Source organism: Poecile atricapillus, chromosome 3 (assembly GCF_030490865.1).
Source record: "Poecile atricapillus isolate bPoeAtr1 chromosome 3, bPoeAtr1.hap1, whole genome shotgun sequence".
NCBI lineage: Eukaryota > Metazoa > Chordata > Aves > Passeriformes > Paridae > Poecile > Poecile atricapillus.
Window position 1 is genome coordinate 45,700,588 of NC_081251.1, and position 19,475 is coordinate 45,720,062.

The 19,475-nt window shown below is 37.2% G+C and overlaps 1 protein-coding gene across 5 annotated transcripts in view; it reads right to left on the bottom strand.

The window, feature by feature from the left end:
- SESN1 (sestrin 1) overlaps positions 1–19,475 on the bottom strand; it is a 78,019-nt gene that overhangs the window by 39,616 nt on the left and 18,928 nt on the right. The window contains exons 1-3 of one of the 5 annotated variants that reach the window (XM_058836101.1): positions 14,664–14,790; positions 8,836–8,990; positions 6,905–7,153 (exon numbers count right to left, since the gene is read on the bottom strand). The exons of 1 other annotated variant lie outside the window; for it this stretch is intronic. In XM_058836101.1, the coding sequence (XP_058692084.1) occupies positions 6,905–6,931 (27 nt within the window). In that variant the 5' untranslated portion in view covers positions 6,932–7,153; positions 8,836–8,990; positions 14,664–14,790. Of the gene's footprint in view, positions 1–6,904; positions 7,154–8,835; positions 8,994–14,663; positions 14,808–19,475 lie in introns of those variants that run through there. 3 more of the 5 variants (XM_058836100.1, XM_058836104.1, XM_058836103.1) reach the window with 3 other exon arrangements.

Below are 19,475 nucleotides of genomic sequence, written 5' to 3' on the forward strand. Positions count from 1 at the left end.
GCATGTGTGAACACAACACGTATTTTTTTATATAAAAGGATTTTCCTGACAAGGAAACCAGACCCGGCTACAAAAGCCATAGCTGACTTCCTGCTCTTTCATTAGACCTAAATAATAAGTCAAGGTAAATAAAAAAAAAAAAGTGTGGACATTTCTGCTTCTCCAGGAAAACATTAGTACAACTCATCTAACATGTAATTAAAGAGTTCAACTATGAAGGTAAAGGTAACCTGGTATTATCTTAGAAATCCTAATCTGGATCTTCTGTCTATATTCCATTTAGAAACAACATTATCCTTGCTTACTTATTGCATTTTGTCTATATTGTTAATGGTAAAAATGGTAAAAAATAGCTTGAATTATTTGGTACTGCTTTTATTTCTACAAGCATATGCAATTAAGACCTAATAGGATGTTGTAACACAGGCAAACAAGGTCATATGGCAGTATCATGGAACATAGACTTTCATGGCCCTGAAAGAAATAAAAAATGTCAAAGCCTCAGAATTTCAGCATCTATTAAATCCAAAAATTTTGAAATTCTGTGTTGAGATAGTAAGTGAATGGAAAATAACAAAAAGGCAACATAACTCATACAAAACCATCTGAATTTTCATTTTTAATCCTCAAAGCTCAACATCACAGAAGACAAAGCCTAGAGAGAAGTAAAGAAGCTTAACCAATTAAAAAAATTACTTACATTTCACCTTAAATACATACAGAATTGACTGAAATGGCTAGTGTTGTTTTCAAGATTTTATGGAGGATGGGCAAAGTACCAAAAACTAGAGAAACAAGAAACAATGCTTTCATTTAAAGAAGGAAACAAAAAAGGAACCAGTTCAGCCAGCTGAATTTCAATTCCTAAAAAAAAAAAAGGGGCGGGGGGGGGGGAATTGGCAGAGCAGTTTTTAAGTGCCTAGACAATAATATGCAGTGGGGTAAAAGGCAAAATTCAGATTGACATGCATTTTGAGGACAGATCCTGAAAGCTTTCTAGCTTGCCTTCTCCAACAGGTAATAGGTTTGAACAAGGGCAGGCACATGGTGCTGGTAGTCTTTAAAACAGTCAGATAAACTTCTCTAACACAGCCTAGATAGAGTAATTGTTTCTTCCCTGGGGCATCTCAACAGACCTAATGGCTCTCTTCAGCACCCTCTCTACCTTCCCTATTCTGTGAAAACATGCTTTAATTTAGCTATCCCACACATAAGGACAAAGAAAATAATCAACATGCACACTTGGAAAAGTCATTTGGAAAGCACTGTCTCCAGAAAGAACAGTGGGAACTGCAGCTTGGGCTCCACTGTGTATTTGTTACTGTGGTTCAGCTGCCTAGAAGGCTAATTTGAGCTAAAACATATAAAAGTAGAAATATCATGTAAAACAAACAACCCCCTTTCCTGCATACAATATGACAATCTGATTGTTTATGATTGACTTCCCTGGTGGCAGAATTTACTTGAAAATACTGAAAGGATTTTTAAGGCTCCTATTGATTTGGTAAAGGAGCCTCTCAGTACACACCTTGAAAACCTCACTATAGGCAAAGTAACAAAAGTTGAGAGATGACTTAATATTTTTGTATATACACATACATATTTTTATATATACACCTTTAAGACTCATTAAGATGCCTAAGAAGAAAAAAAAGATTGGTGAAAAAAATTAAGATTTTTTTCAGATTCATAAATTAACTCACAGAAAACCGCAATTAATACAAGTTGACGTTACACAAATGGGTCTTACAGAGGTATCGCTTCCTAGCACAAAGATAATTACTCTGAAAGCTCTTACTGCAGGAAGTGGGCATAATTGCTTCAATTTTTAAGTAAATTTCAGAAACTTAACTTATATTCAGCTTCTGGGAGAGAAACAAAACTCTCTGACCTACATACACAAGACTGAATCAGATTATCACAATTCTCTAACCTGGCCTAGAAGTTTGAAAACTTCTTTCAGCTTCTATGAGATGATTCTTAGTCTGTGCATTTTGCAGCAGAAGGGACTGAGTACAAAAGTGACCTGATGCAAAGACAGGCAGAAAGAATAGTCTTTCAGGTACTTCAAAGGCAACAGCCATATAAAAATAACTCCTTAAATTCCACAAAGTAAGAAAGGAGCTTTAAGACTTGGTAAGTGGAAAACTCAAAGAGCCCTAGGGAAAGGAAAGATGCAAGGAGAAAAATCAACATATCAGAAGGAAGATGACTGGTATCCATCAGGGAAGGAATGGTGAGTTGCCTCTTGAAAAGACTCTGAGCTTGAAATATGTTCAAAGAGAAATAAAACTCATCTGCTCCCATAGCCTGGGCTGCCTGGCATGTTTCAAGTTAATACTACCCCAGGCTTTCTTCTATCCCTCCATAGGCTCAGACTTGCCTGACAAAGCAGTTCCAAAGTCAGGGACATTACAAAAAGCAAGCATTTTATTGTTATTGCTGTACTGATTAATCCATGTCTAAACCCACCCTGTACATTACATACAGTCTTTGTTTATATTTTATTACTGTACAAGTTGTTCCAAAGGAATCTTTCCCTTCCCTACAGTAACAACCAGGAAAAAAAAAAAAATTCAATATAAGATTATGTTTCCAAGTGTGGTAACTGTCATAACAATTTAACCTCCAGTCCATCCTAACAACCATTGCTAGAACAAATTCTCCCTTTGGCCAGCAATGCATCAAGTCTCATTCCAAAATACTGTCAAGGCTGCTACTGGATGCTCAGCAGAAGACTTCAGCAATGTAATTAATTCATGCTACCTGTCTGCTAAAGAAAATTTAATATTGCCAGTTCAGGCAGGATCTTTTCTGTGACAGAAAAACAGCATATTTGACATGTTTATAACTTACAAGTGCCAGGCTTAAGGTCTCAGTATTTCCATCACATTGTTGTCCCAAATAAATTGTAATAATGAAATTTTGTATGTCAGAGTAAATTATAAAGTGGTTGGAAAACAGAACCTAAGTTAAATATAATTAGGGTTTTGTTTTTTTTTTTAAATTAAGACATGAATGTAGAAAGCATTCTTAAAAATTTAATAATCATAAAAATTTATTATGTACCAACACATACAGGACTCCAGAGGAGCCAAAACAAGATATTTACTCAGAACAGGAGAACCTTAAGACACTTTTGCTGTTTTGGAAGACATGTCAGAATAAGTTAAAAGAAATACCAAATACACACATACTCTGTATCTTCAGATCAGTATATTAGATAAATAAGTATGTTAAATATTTCCTAGGACTTTCAGATCATTATGAATCAATGAATGGTTGACTGAATAGTACGTCCAGGCTCCCATGGAATAGAGGGTGATATGGAAAGGTGCCCTTTAAAAAACATTCCTAGAGCAGCTCAGTCCTGAAGTCCTATTTCTGCCTGAGTGAAATTAAAGTTCCTGGGACAGAAAGATAAAACCTTGCTCTACATGATATAGAAACAACAGAACATGTTGGAACTGAGATATAGGAAGAAATATACATGTATCAGGGATATACAGGGAAGAAGTAATTATAATATACCACTCATTACCGACCTAAATAATGAAGAGCAGGAAAACATCATCAGCAAAGCATACAAGAAAAGGGCAGGCTGACTATGTTAAAGCTCTTCTGGAGCTGAGCCATCTAACAAACACGGGAAACATTCTGCAAGATAAAATGCTCCACAAAGTGTACTGAGACAAAGTGTTTGTTTAGGAGATGGGGGATTTTTTTTCAGCACTGTAAGGTAGGTTTGGCTCCTCTTTGCAATGTTGGGTACTTTATAGCCGCTTAAACATCTGGCCAGTTAATACTGTGATCTTTTAAAACTTCTAAGATTATCAAAACATCTAAAAATATGATTTTAAATGTTCATAATACTGGAATTAAATTTAATATGTCTTATAAACAGTACTTCCTATACAGAAGAACAATACAGTAATAACTAAAGAAAAAGCCTAAATGTCAGTACAGCCCATTACATTAAAACAGAAGAATTCTCTAATTTGGAGAACTGCATTTAATGTAGATATTTAACATTAGTTCCTATTTATTGAGCTCCAATTGGATGTTGTAAACATTTTTATTTGTTTTTAAGCCAGAAATGAAATCTGAAATTCTTTCTTATTTATTACCCAAAGGACACATTAGCAGCAGTACCTCCTTACTGAGCTAGGCTTTACATGTATTAAAGGAAAGCATCTGTCAGCTGAACCAGCAAAATCAGGAGTTGTCTGTTTCAGTCAATACTTAATTTCCACATGAAAGCTAAGAACATGTGCACCCACCTAGGAAAAACAACTCTGAACTTGGCAAAACACACAGGGTATAGGTTTATTTTTTACCAATACCAACAGTATATAGTTGTTTCTTAGTCAAATTACCTTAAGCAACCAGTAGAAAAATTTCTGGGAGATTAAATACTCAGTCCTCCAGAATCAGGTTTGAATTTTCTACTTGACATCAAATTAATGTTGTGATGCTCTTATTCTGGGAAGCAAAGTAACATTTTCTATCTTTTTTTCCATGCCCTGAATCCATGGGCAAAGAAACAGCACTAATAGGCTTGTATTTTAATTGCTGGTACAAAACTATTCAGTCAACCATTTATTGATTTATAAGGCTCCGAAAGCCCTAGGAAATGTTTAACATCTTTATTTTTATGATTTGCATATGTAAAGAAGATATTAGAATAGGGCTTAATTACAAATTAAATTCCTCCTCCTCCCCCCATGATGAAGAGGTACAGTACAGAGCTTTCACTGTAGGATAAAGTTGATGAAAGTGATCAAAATAGAACTTGCTGTACAGTTGCTCAGAACTACTCTTGCTTTTCTGCAGTTTCAGCATTTCCAGAACTTGGAGGAAAGCATAAATAGACTACAACAATGAAACAGAGCTCCACCAGAGATCTGAGACAATGTGCACAAACACAGGAACTTCCCTTTTTCAACTCTTGGTAGTCCCTGATTCACAGAATATCCTATATCAAAAAGTTTTGATGATATAAAGTTAGACATGGGAAAGTGGTAAATCTGTCTTCGACTGAAATCTGAGTTTATGTTCTCAGAATTTAACTGGACAGTGACTGTGGTGAGGATTGCATTTTCTATGCAATTGAAAAGAATGTCAATGCTTGGGAGAAGAATTCAGGTCGCATGAATGATTTTGAGCACAAACAGCACCTGCATAAACTCCCACTAAGCTTCAAGCCTGCATACTTTGGCACTGTGGCATAATGCTGCTGCTGGTGGTGCCCCAAGGTACAGGGATAACTTTACACACAAGCAGAAGTTCCTTTACACTTAGCAGACTGTAAAGAGTCCAGAAATTCCAGTGAACGGCAACACGTACATCCATTGTCCAACTGTTGTATTCCTCTCCCACCTCCACCACTACTCCAAGGAAAGGGAAAATCTACCATGTCTAGAGGACAGAGCCCAGTTTTACCCTTACAGCTCCACTCTCATTACTTATTTGACAGCTTCCTTCAACTCCTAAGCAATACCTGCAACTGCTGCAAAGTTTTCAGAGGCTCGTAATTGCACAAAGGTTAATCCTTCTTTTTAACACTTATAGCCTTGACAAACCTGAGTGGTAGCCATGGGGAAAAAGAAAATACCTCTTGTGTAGTTCAAGTGCTCCTGTCAAATATCAAAAGATCTGCTGCAAAAAAATTGGATAACTCTCTCAAAGAAAAGGTTGTAACTTTCCAAGGAAAAGTCAGGGCATATCTATGAAGGTTTTACACATGGTAATGTCTCACTAATACAAACCAATACTAGTTTAGAAAGGCATATGGGTAGGGTGTCACCATAAAACTCTCAAATGAAGTCATAGTAATGACAAGACAAAAGCTCTTCTATTGCTACGGTTTATAGCTGTGGATAAAATGGACAATACTTTGTAATATGGAAATTTTAGATGGAGAAATATTTCTGAGCAGTAGCATTACGAAACAGAAAAAAAAGCTCTAGAAAGTGCAAAAGTACTGAAACTCATCTTGATGCAGAGTGATTTCCATAATCTACTTGATGTATAAACCAACAAACCAAAACTATTGACCCATGCACTTCTTCCTCCCAAACCAAACCATATTCAGTGTCTTACCCAGCTCTGACTTACTGCTTCAAACATTAGATTAGTCACTCTTAAGTACTTTTACTTTGTGGCATTTCATTCCTTTCCTTCAGTTATTCAATAGAAGGTGTCTGAAGACACCTGTCTTCAGAAGTAAAGACTTGAGAGAGGAGAGGAGGGGGTTTAATCTACACTATCTAGAGCTTTTTCAATGATTGAACAAACTGTTCAAGGCAATTTTTGCCTTAGTTTCCATTTGAAGCAGAATGGTATAACTCAGTCCAATCCCTCTGTGTGGACAGCAATTATTTATTAGCTTCCTGTTGGCAAAGAATTCTTTCACCTCTTATTTTAAAGCACTGAGGGTACCAAGGTGTTTCCTGCTCAGCCATTTATCACAGCAGGCTTATAATTTACTTAAACAAGAAACACAAGATAAAAAGGATATCACAGAAGTGCAATGCCCCACAGTAAAGGAAATGCATTTCCAACAGCCACCAAGACAGGTTTCTAATGCTGAAGATTCTCCTGTCAAAGCAATCACTGTTAATGCACATTTAGTCACAGCACTGTACAGACTGCTGGTGTACTCGGGAATTACTGCCCCCTGCTCATTCCCCCCAGTTAGACTGTCCACAGTATTATGAACAATTGACATATAACACCAGAGGTTACCACCAGCTGTATATGCACACAAACCCACACCTATGCACACATGTACAAACACTGCACCATGCTACTAAAATGCCATGCCTCTTCTGTCAGGCCTCACCTTCTCAGAGGTGTGCACATGCTGTTCCAAAAACTAGTCTGAACAAATGAATGTTTTTACCTTCATTTTCAGATTAAGATTCTTCATTGTGAGGAACAATTAGCACCAGCTGATGGAGCTATTACTTTGGTTGAGCTTTGAAATCAGTACAAAGTTCACAGTAAGACTGAAGTCACTACAGACTTGATTTTTTTTTTTTTTGCCAACACAAGAGAGATGTTCCTACTTCCTCCAGGAAGCATAAGTAAATTCCAGAATTCATTAAATGTTTGTGCTCTGCCTATTCCCTGGGCTGCATGATGAAAGATCCTGGACAAGTAAGCATAATTGAAGTTAAACATTTCCAGCATTCAATAATAAAATTTTGACCTTTATCATCTAAAAGAAATGCAATTAAAAAAAAAAAAAATCACCTTTTCCTTTAAGATTTAAAAGAAGAAACTTGCACATGGGGGATTTTGAAATTTCTTCTCTTAAATTTATCTTTATTATTTATAAACTCCTGCATCCTCTCAGCACAAGGAATTAATCAGTTCTTCTCTGAGCTTTTGCATTTTCCTAGCCAAACATCTGCACTTGCCATCCCCCATCTGCTGTTCTTGTTGTTGAGCTGCATCTCAATCACAGCAACTTCCTTTTCAGTTTCACTAAGCAATAGATTGGTGCTCTCCTGAATGAGGTTGCCTTCTGTCTTTTCTATCACTCCATCTTTCCCCTTCACTAACCTGAGGTGATAAGAAGAAACACCACTAGCAAAAGCTCATCTCTTTCACTCAAAAGAGAAATTTGTTTTATTCTCAGTAACTTTTCATGTTAGTTTTTCCAAGATTAAGATATGAAAAAATAATAAGACAAATGTGAATACAAGAGCAAGGCCTCATATATATATATGCACACACACATATATATGTATGTATGTATATGTGTATATATATATATGCATATATATGTATATATGCATGTATGTACCTATATAAACACTTGTTTTAAAGCAGATTAGGAAGAGGCTATTTAAAAGGAACACAAACACATTCCTAAAAACCACTGTAACTATTGTTAAACATTTACTTGGTTTTGCCTGGGTGCAGTGTTACCCAATAGACCATTTCCATTACATTTAATAAAGTTATTGTGATGAGATGCTACAGTAGCCAAAGTTGTCAATTTGTGACACATTTTAGTCACATATGTATTGCCCAGGTTATACAAACGTGTAAATGTAAGAATCTTAAATGAAAAATTAAACAAATCTGTAGTACATGAATCTTACAGGCTGAAGAGCCTAAGGGCAGTAAACAAAAAACCTACAGCCTATTTCTCTAAGTCTTACTGTTTTGGGAGTTGCTAGGAGCCAAGAATGGATCAGCAGATCAGACTGAGGAACAGAACTTCCCCAGCTGCAGACTCAGCAGCTTCAAAACCAAACCACTCCACCATTTTATCATCTTTATCTACATTAAAATAAGAGACCTATAAGAATTTTCTTAATCTACAGTAAAAAAAAATTAAGTAATTCCTGTTTTCCTTGCAACTAACATACATGAGCAAACTCAAGAAGTGCATTTCTTGGGAATTTTTTGTTATTATTGGAATGGTGTATGAGCAACTGAAACTGTAAATCTCATGCTAAGTTAATTCCATATTGACTTGGCTCACACAATGATGTTAGACAATTTCTACACAGACTTTCAGTAATGCTTTGTGTAGGATCCTCTTTTGCCATTACCAGCACATTGGTGCCTTACAGCAGTATGCAAAATATCATGACATTTATTTAATAGGAATCCATATTCCCCTCTAACCCTTCTTCCAGGAAGAGGAAGACTACTATGTGTAATATTTTTTTTCTAACTTTTAATTTATCTTTTAAATTAGAAACAGCAAGCCCAATGTGTTCTTTTTACACTTATGGGGGAAAAGAACAGTTGGGAATGTCCTTGAACATACTTGTTTCCCCGTGGGCATTTAATTCATAATCTAGAAACACTCACCTGCAAAATAAATAACGCTATGCTTCCAAAGTCCCCACTATGTTTTCAATCACAGTCTTGGGGTTTGAGTCTTTTGCCATCCAAGGACTCCTTTCACAATGCTATCTCTTGTGCTTCTTTTAAGTATTGGAAACAACTGGTGACAAAATCCAGGACTACTTTAGAAATTGAAAAGACAAAAATTAGACAGTTTAGTTGTTAAAACCAGAGATGTGACACTTTTTAGGTCACTGTGAAGTGACAGGCTCTCTGAATAAACAACAAACACACCAACACTAAACTCTTTCCTATCAGGATCTCTAGATACCTATCACCCACAGTTTCTAAATTGCTAAAACTAAATTCTTACTTTACTGATTTGTCCAAGAATTGTAAAATGTTATTTGAGTAACATATTCATTGGTCCAGACTTCTTGAGTTTGAGAGGGGAACACAAGCCAAATCTTCTAGCAACTCCTTAAAATATAATTTTGACATTTTTTACTTCACCCTTCCTCTTTTTATTTATAATCCTCCACACACCAGGAGGACTCAAAACATTGGAGGAAACGGTTCTCCTGAACAGCCACAGCTATCCCAGCCACTGCAGTGGTTGCTTTTTGTTGTGCACTTCTCATTTCATATATGTTGAGCAGAGGACTAAGAAAAGGGATGTGGCTACTAAAAACCCTCCTTGGGACACCTTCAGCCTGTGAAACAGGTGCTTCACTGTCTCATTTGCATCTTTGACACTTGGCTGCCTTCTTTCTACTTGCAAGTGCAATCCTCTCCCAACAGCATGGCTCACTGTGTTTTTGAGGGAGGGATACTCCTGGTTTTGGGACAAAGGCACAGTCATCCCCTTGGTTAGTTGTAACAGCAGCAAGCAGTACCAGAGGCCCAGAACACAGGGTAAGGTAGATATCTCCCAGCCCGCTTGCCTTGTTGAGGCACTCCTCGCCTGCCTCCAGCAAGCTGCCACTCAGAGAGAGCCAGAGTTGGACAGCGCACTTTAACAACCTTTCACTTTCTCCCAGCCTCTCCCACTTTCTGTGCAGTTGTCTGAACCAGTATAAGCCAATGGGAGACATACTAGCCTCCAGGAACAAAGTTTCAAAGGTTAGCTGTGCCTTATTTAAGAAAAATAATAAAAAAGGAAGTAATGTCATTTTGCTTGCAAACTACCACCCAACAAGGACATTGAAAGCCTTTCATGTAAGGTGGAAACACCAAAATACTGTTCCCATTCTCTAACAGGAATTAGAATTTTCTAATATGAACAGACAGCTCTATTGTAATTTCATTGTTTTCTGAATAGCGAACACATAGAGCACAGCCTGTAAAATGAGAATTTGCTTCCCCTTACACACATATCTTGCAGTTGTCAGTCTGAAATATCATCTGCTATCCAATCCCACTTTTTGAAGCTCTCTGCTACCAGCTTCCCATTTTACTAACCGAGTATCAGCAAATATTTTAAGGAGGTTAAGGGACGGTCAATTAAGATAACAAAACAAGAACACTCAGAATTGCCTCACTAGCTCTTTTACGCCTAGGAGAAAAGGAAGAGATGCATCTTTTGTTCCACAAAAATGACTAAACAGCAGCAACATTTATGTGAAGGGGAGAGCACAGCTCAACATTTTCACATGCAATACAGAAGACTGTAACAATGTAATAATGAAACTCCCTTTTAAATTTAGATCTGAAAGCATAGGTTCATCCTTCAATCTCACTAAGTCTCAGGATATGCAAACATAATGCTGGTAAGCCAAAGAAACCCTAAACTGTTGTATCAGCCCTAAGGCACAGATATAAAAGGTTATTTTCAGGACTTCCTACAGCTCACAAAACGGAAGCAGCCAGAGAAGTCCTTTCTTAAAGCAAGTCTTCAGAAATCTCTGCAGCACTGAACAAGATTCCCTCCTTCACACAGCTCCCTTAATTACCCTAATTTGAAAATATTCCAATTAACAGCTAGAGAGTGAGCATAAAAGGAGGCTGCTAGCTCTCTCATTCCTATTCAACAGGAAGAAAGTTTTCTTTCGAGAAAAAGTTACTTTTGCTTGTTATCAACTGTTATCAAGTTGATAACAAAAAAGATTGGAAATCAAAAATAGCATTATCATCCCACTCCTCCATTTGTAGCTGTTGAATTCCTTACTTTTATTTTTTTTAAGTTTCTGAGGAAGACTTTTGTCAGTCACTTTCCCAGGTTAAAATTTTAAACAATTGAAGAGATTTGTGTATCAGGGAATTTAAAGTATCTTTTGCTGGTAATTCCTCCATAAGCGCAGGTGTTATTTCCTCCTCACTTTGCTCCAAAGAGCAAGGAATTTTAATAGGATAATGTGAAAGCTTACAAAACTATCACTGAGGGTGCAAAGATTTAAGAAGGGAATGTTTAATATATAGCAACACCAGTAAGGTATCACAACTAGTCTTTTAAAAAATCTCAACAGTTAATTCTGTATAGATCAGGAATATAAATGCCTTTTTCAAAAGTTGATTGGCAATTTAAGTATTACTAACTACTGCCTCTATCCATATTTATATATAACACAAGCAAAAGTAATTATTCAGGGAGGAGAAAAAAAACCTGAACTTAGGTTTTAAGAGCTTTAGTCAGCCTCTCTTGCCTTTAATCTTCCCTCTCAACCATTTCTAGTCTCATTCTCCTCTGTATCTTTGCCTCTTCTGAAGGCAGTAACTCCTACAGTCAATATTCCTGTTTGGTGCTTGTCCAAATCCTTGTTACTTGATAACAACTAAAAGTTCCTGCTTCACAAACTAGACTTCCACAGCCTTCTACTTCTGCATGCATCCCATCTGAATCACAACAAAAGTCATATGTGTTCTCCATATAATTTTCAACCTTTTTTTTTTTTTTTTTTAGACAGAGAGGAAGTAGGTTAATGAGTTCTGATGTATTCAGTTATGCCAGATACTTACTCAGCTGGAACATTCACTGCAGATGATCAAATCTCTCATTCAGTTTTGGTGTGGAGTTATTTATACAGGGTATCAAAATAGTTTATGTCCTTAACTTAAAAATAATTCCAAGAAAATTCCAGATCTATTTAAATTTATTAACATAATAAAAAAGAAGCCATAGCTCACTAAAACATGATCAGAAATAACAACTTGATATTTACAAAAATAATGAAAGACAGTACTGCAAGTGTAAACATTTTACTGAGCAGACATAAAAGCAGTTTTAAAAGAATAACTGTCTTTAATATAAGTTGAAGTCAATACATTATAAAATGTGAAAACAACTTTTTGCTCTAGTTAAGATGCAAGAAAAGTTCTCGAATATCATATATAGTCACCCAGAAAAATGCAAACAACAGATCTAGACAACTCGCACAGGCATAATTTTCTCAGGAGAAAATGAGGAAAAAACAAAGCCATCACCAAATAAAACCCCAAAAGCTTGAATTCATTCCACCCATCTAAAGTACTACATCTGTTCCAAAGAGGTTAACTGTGTTTGTTCTAGTTTATTTGGATATTAAATGCAAGATAAAAGATCTCTAGGCGAAATGTAAAAGATTGTATCTTATTTTTGGGAAATAAACAGGTTCCAGAGGTGTGTTCCTGCCCAGCCAATCCCGAGGCTGTTGTGCAGCTCTGCCACCTCTCTGAGCCCAATCACAGCGAAGCAGGGAAACTCGTTCTGTAGTTTGTCTCGGCAGCGCTAATGATGAATGGCTGCTTCAGGGGAAGAGATCAAGCTGTGTGGTAAATCTTCCTATTTGTTCCATCTGCTTTTCTATTTTAAACAGCAGCAGTGATCAGCCTGGCACCCTACATTAAGTACATGTGAATTTCATAAGAGACAACATTTCTATAAGTGAAAACATGACCTAGGGACGACAAACCTTTCTCAAACTGAACACTGCTACTTCTGCAAACAGCTGCAGAAATCTACTATTATTTTGTATTTGCCTTCCAGAAAAGATATGGCATAACCATAGCTCAATTTTACAGCTTTTACAAGGTCTACTTTGCAGCCATAGCTGGTTTCAGGATGATGGTGTTCTCCACCTTTCATCCTCCTGCCTAGCTCCACTTTGCAATACAACTTGTAATGTGGCAGAAGTAGTATGCAAACAGAGTATGATTATTAGAATATGCAACTCAAATATACCAAAGCCTTACTTGTAACTGTGCTGAGTTTGTGCTAATAATTTTATGCCAATCCAGCCTGACTCTGAAGCTCACCATTTTAAGGGAATGGTTTCAATGAAGCCCATTACTGTTTTTAAGCTAAAAAGACTGGTAAACATAACTGAGACAAGCCATGGTTTTTGGTGGTTTTTTCCTTTGGTTATAAACACCATTCTTGACTGGTCAGATTCCAGTGTGGCCAAATGCTGCTTTCATTTATACTTTCACTGTGTTGTTCATTATCTCCTGACATACTGTGCAGCACTGCTGTGTTCTGCTAAACAGCTTCCTCACTTCTCTAAGCTAGCTACATTTTAAATGCCAGCAAAACAAAGTTTAGCATCCTGATAAGACTATTTACCCTTCCCCCAAACTGAAATGTTTTAGGATTCTAAGGAAGGAGAATGCTAGCACATGTAGATGTAAAGACTGTAACATGGTTCTTTTCCTATTACTGTTTTTCTCCCTCACTTTAAATTCAGTTTCTTTGAAAGTTTGAACATGTTTAGCCACTTCTGAATTAAAGTAAATGAAAAGTGAAGTGAAATGGCAATAAAATGAAATTGCCAATAGCAGCATTTTAAGTTGCCTTTTCAAAGTCTTACAAGAAATTACATCTCTTAAATAATTTCCACCATACTCTATCCATGGATAATTTTCTTCACATTAATATGTCATGCTATAGAAGTTTTCTAAAGTGCAATGGTATATAAAGGTTAGCAGGAAGTATTTAAACTTCAGCTAAATATACTTCTATAACTTCATCCTATCAGTTTTTCACATAACTAAAAGTATGGGGAAGTTCCATGAACATTATTTACATTTTACAGACAAGCAAACTAAAATGGGGCTGTAACTCATCCAAGATCACACAGCAAATCAGAAAGTTGCAAGGCCAGGAACAGAACTCATCTCCCAGGCCATTCCTGTAACTGTTAAGCCCATTTCAATATTGCTGAAGCTGAAAGTGGTACATTCTGGGGAAAAAATGCCAGAGGAAGAATTCTTAGTAAGGAGTCAGAGAGAACATTCCTGGTGCCAAGTTCTTGAGAGATCAAAGTCTCGATTATATTTCTGTCCCCTCCTTGCAATAAGACAACTTGTTGAAAGTGCCTTTCAACAGCAGGACACATGAATGTGAATGTGACACCAAGTTGGCAAAGGCTTCAGAAGTTAAGATTTGATCTTAAAGGCTAACTACAGTATCTTTTGATTAGCAGAATTTAAAGCTCACAAGTTTATAGACTGAATGTAAAACTCTGCAAATACAATGACCAAACAACAAAATAACCACAATCCCAGCATTAATCTCTTAGGAAGAAATCAAAATTATTTGAGAACAGTCTGCATAGTTTCTATTATTTCATAAGTTTCATTTTAAAGAAGATTTTAATATTTAAGTAAGTTTTAAGGCTATTAGAGACACTTAGCATCTTTAAGGAGAATTTCAGGACAGGAATTGTAACTTTCTGTATTCAGACAGACCTAAAGTAGACATTTTGAGTATTATTTTAATGGTAACACAATACACAGTTAAGTCAAGGAGTTTTCTTTCGGTTTACCAGTAAGGACTGGAAAAATTGTGCAAAAAGCCTCTCCACAACCAACATGAAAAGAACATGTCAAAGTAATAAAACAAAACCCCAAACAAAGCAGAAAGTTTCTACTTCACTCACCTGCTTTCAGCAGTATCTTAGATTTATGCAGATAATCCTAAATTGTCAGACTCTGTCAAGGAGCTGCAACACTAAATTGTGACCTCCCCCAGGCTGACAGTTTTTCTCTCATTTGGGATTCAAACAGTTGCTCCTTTTGCTTTATTTCCTCGCCTCCCCACCCCCATGTCCTCCCTCAGCAGTACCTTCTTCTGTTATGCTACCGTGCGTCAGCAGGGTGCATTCCTGCAGCCCGCATGCTGCATGATGCAAGAATGTGCAATCTGAAAGGTCTGTTATTGATACAGCCCCAGCAAGGTAAGTGCCTTATGGGAACACCAAGTTGGGTAGATCCTGTCTGTACAGTCAATACAGAAATCAATACCTTTATGTAGTAAGCACCAGTGGAAATGAACAGATCTTTAAAAACAAATTTTTGATGTCATGACGCAACGTGAAAGTTGGCATCATGTGACAGTGTAGGAAAATAGTAAGATGATGGCAAAGTAGGAAGCAAGAGCAATGAGATGACGATGACAGAACAGGGAAGGGAAAAGCTGAAAGGAGTTCAGTTTAGGATACACTAACTAAGGTAATCATCGAGTCATCAGACATGAATATGATCTATGCCCAGACAGCTGAGACAGAAAATGGAATGTGAAGTTCAGAGACAAGAACTGGTATACCTCAAAGAAAATAATAGGGAAAACATTGATGAGTCTGATCGTGCAGAGTAAGTGTAAAAAGAGCTACAACAATAATATCCTGCACATTTAATTAACATGAACACAGAGAATTAACACAAAACCACTAGAGTCAAAAATCTTAACCTGGGACTAAAGATATTTATTTAATGGATTTCAACATTCATGTTGCTTTCATTTTTAAATTCTGCCAATCTAATATTTGCAAGTTCTGCTCATTCCTTACAATCCCTGGCTGAAGGGTTTAGTGAAGTGACTGGCTGCTAGCAGCCAAGTATTCTTGCCTTAGCAGGATATAGGCACTTCATTCCAATAACATGATTTTATTTGGCAGTTGGCACAAAACAGGCATGAGGATTATGATTCAGTACTTGGTTGTCTCAACAATCTAATGCTGAATGAACTTTTATCTCCCTACCATTTGGTAATCAGATAATTAAAAGGTTAAAATAGGCAAAAATGTTTCTAAAACTTTTTTTCTACAGAAATCTTCATATTTCACAGGGCACTTTTCAAGGACAAGAACACTAAAAAATCAGCCAGAGGTGCATAAATTCCAAAGTATTTATTGTGTTACTATTAGCTATGCTTTCTTCTAATACTTCTCTCTACTGCCCCATATAAACACTCACACAAAGTCCTTACTGAAAAATACTGCTTCACTATGAAGATATTCTCAAAGTTTTATGTTCTCACAACCTTCATGGATCACAGAATTTTCCTTTCCCAGACCGTAAGAGTGAAGGGGACATAAAATTGAACAAGTGTCAGAAAAATCTTCCTAACTTCACAAGCTACTGTTGCTCTCTCTCACCAACCTGTATTTCTCTTTCCCACTCCAGAAAGCATAACTAGACTTCATCTCTTGTTTCAGCTCTGTCTCCAGAGAAGCAAGCAAGCAGCATGCATTACAACCCCTGCTCAGGTCTGAGCACTGCTCCCAGTACTGCTGCACAAGGCTCTGCCTGGCTCCAAACTCACCTGAAGCAGTGAGCCCAAAAGCCTCTGTCCTCCAGGAGACTGATATCTTGAGCCAGAGGTGCAACCTGCTAGACTGTCATCTGCTGAAAAATCACATCTCAAATTCTTCTACTCTAAGAAGGAAGAGAATAAATCACTAGAAGAAGTGGTATTATTTGAGTTTGGACTGTGTCCTTATTCCATGAAAGCATAATGCCAGAGTTCAGCAGTTATTTTCCCTGTCAGCTTATAGAGTGGTTCTTCTAAAAGGTAAAAAGTAAAACTCACAAACCAGCACTTGGACAATGTAAACTGTAGTTCAATGCTATTCCTGAACTCTGGTCTAGGTACAGATCTAACTATACTCACAAAAGGCTCTATAAATCACCCCTTTCCAAACCAGGGTCTAGTAATGCATAAGGGGTCCACAAGAAGGAAGTAATTGTGGGATAGATTAAATTAATAAATGTCCACCATTTAGGCTGGGGACATTCCCAGATTTCCAGCACGGAGAAATCAAGCAGACCATTACACAGGCACAGCCTTACCAGCTTCCACTTTGCACAAATTGCTACTTTCCCTGATTCCACACCGTAAGTGTAATGGTCTGCAATAAAAAGGCTGACTCCCTCCTTTCAAGGACATTGATAACAATGTTAAAAGGAAAACTATGGGGTTTTTGTTTTCCTTTGGTTTTGTTGCTTGTTTCTCTAATTGATATTTTGAAGATTAAAACTTCACAGAAGAGGGAAGGAATCGCCAAAAAGGAAGTCTGCTAACCTGACAATGGGCCAGCCTTTGGTTTTATGCTAGCTATTCCAGAAACAACAACGAACCAAACAAAAAAAATCCCAGGACTATTTTGAAGTTCCATATTTATAACTCTAGGCTTCTGATGTTCATAAAAGCTTTTACAACTAGGAGGTCACTAAACAGTCACCCCAGGTATCGTATAATTAATTCATGTCACTTGGGGAAGGTAAGACTTTCCCAGTCTTGTGGGAAAACAGGGAAGAACTGGCTATCATCAGCCACCTTCTTTAATCTACTGCCAATAGATTAAACCAATAATTGTCTACAGCACCACTTGATGTTTGGCATTTGCTACATTTCCTTCCTTTCCAAAATCCTTTAAGTTTTGAAGATGCTGGAACATATGTTTTAGCATGCAGGCATGCTTTAACACAGAAGGAAAAGTAAACATTAATGAGAGCTGTTATGATAAAAAGTTCACACAACTGCAAACAATCAATTTACCACCATCTTGTGAGTTAAATCTTGTCACTTCAGCCACAGCAACTGACAGCATGCTCCCCATTTGACGCATTTTACACAGCAAGTCAGACAAGCGAGTTTTTACAGATGAGCTACTCCAAAGTTAATCGTAATTTAGTTCACGTGCAATAATGGGAAGTTACCCTAAAATCAGAAGACCTGAGTGTGAAGGGAAGTGTCAGTACATACCCTGTGAGTTCAACTACAGAGAAACACTCAGGTGCTCTTCAGGCTGCAGTTTTTCATGGTACTGTTCATGAAACCTCTAGCATTACACAATGCCCGTGGCCATTCACTATGAGCAAGATTCAATGGCACACATATCTATATTTGAAAAAAGGTCTATTAAACAGAGTTGAAACATAGTGTCACTAAAGAGACATGTATTTCATCTCCTATTGTTTGATATAATTAGGAGATGGGGAAATAAAAAGGCTTCTGCACATTTAATATATGCTATTATGTCATCTAGTTGCATGTTTGCTTGAAGCTTACTTCATTTGGCCTGAATATAAACTTGGAAGAACTTCAGGTTCTTTTAATGCTAATGATCTAGTTCCTGCATAGTACAGTCAAATGAAAAGGCTTGACATGGGAAAACTTAAATAGCAACAAGAATATACAGTTCTCTTCAGGAAGACTTTTAGCTTCACCCTCTATTAAACTCAACCCAGTGTACAATACTTGTTGACACTGTTTTGCTCTTCCTCCAGACTGTCCTACTGGATCTGTAACCCTATTTCAGCCACTTAGTTGCAGTAGTACAGGTTACTCACATCCCACTGCACTTGGATTTTGAAAGCGAACTGCAAATCCACTTGAGACCAATTATTTCCTTTCTAGGTGACAAACCGTTCTATGAAGTCTTACACAAACACTTGTCAATATTTTAAAGAACTGTTCTTTTTATTTCATAAAAAATATTCAGAGACACACAGTTTTGGTTCAAACTTCCACCAAGAGCTTCTAGCACCAATCAGTTATAAAGGCAGGACAAACCTACAGTGTCCTTAAGTATGAGGGGATAAATTAGAAGAAGTCTGGAGATCTAGAAAGGAGAAGTTCTCAATCCTTCAGAAAGGATCCTCACTGAAGAAAAAGACACTTACCAGCATGTGGGGATAATTGCTTTTTTGCATTAGGACAGACTATGCACTATAAACGTGTGCAAGAAACAAATGACAAAACATCTCCACTTTCAACTGCATTTTCAGGTGCTTGTGAGCTGGCAGTTTCACGTGCATTCTCACCACAGGAACATAACAAAGGCAGTTTAGTTATCTAGTGTAGAAGCCTCTAAACAGTACTTCAAGGAAGCACCACCTTAGTGAAAGGTCAAATTTACAAATACAACAAATACTGTGTAGACAAGTCCAATGATGTTGAAGACAACGTTTCTTCAAGAGTCTCAATCTCTTAGCAAAGATCACACTTCACTCTATTACCCAGGAACACAAAAGTTATCTTTTCTACAGTTATACAGGAGGAGGGTAATGCATCTTAACTAGCATTCACAAAAGTTGTAGGTCAAGTTGGAAGTCACCTAAGTTAACCAACAGGAAGCACCGAAGACAGGAGTGCCTTATCAGTCTTATCTCTCACTGTGCTAGACCTTTCTGCCCACCACAAAAAGGCAACTGCATCTATTCATGACCACAACCTCAAGCCGAGAGACTGGTGCTCTCACCTCAGCAGTGAGATCACTTAAACAAGACAGAGGCCAAATCCAAGTCATTAATGGGCCCAAGGTGATTTCACCTCCTCTCTAAATAAAGTCAAGCTGTTGTTAATGATGGCAACACAGCCAGCACTTCCAACTGCATTAGGCCTGCTTTTACATGTAATTCTTAAGTTGTTCACAGGCCTGGAAATGAGAGCAAAAGCTAGTTCAATT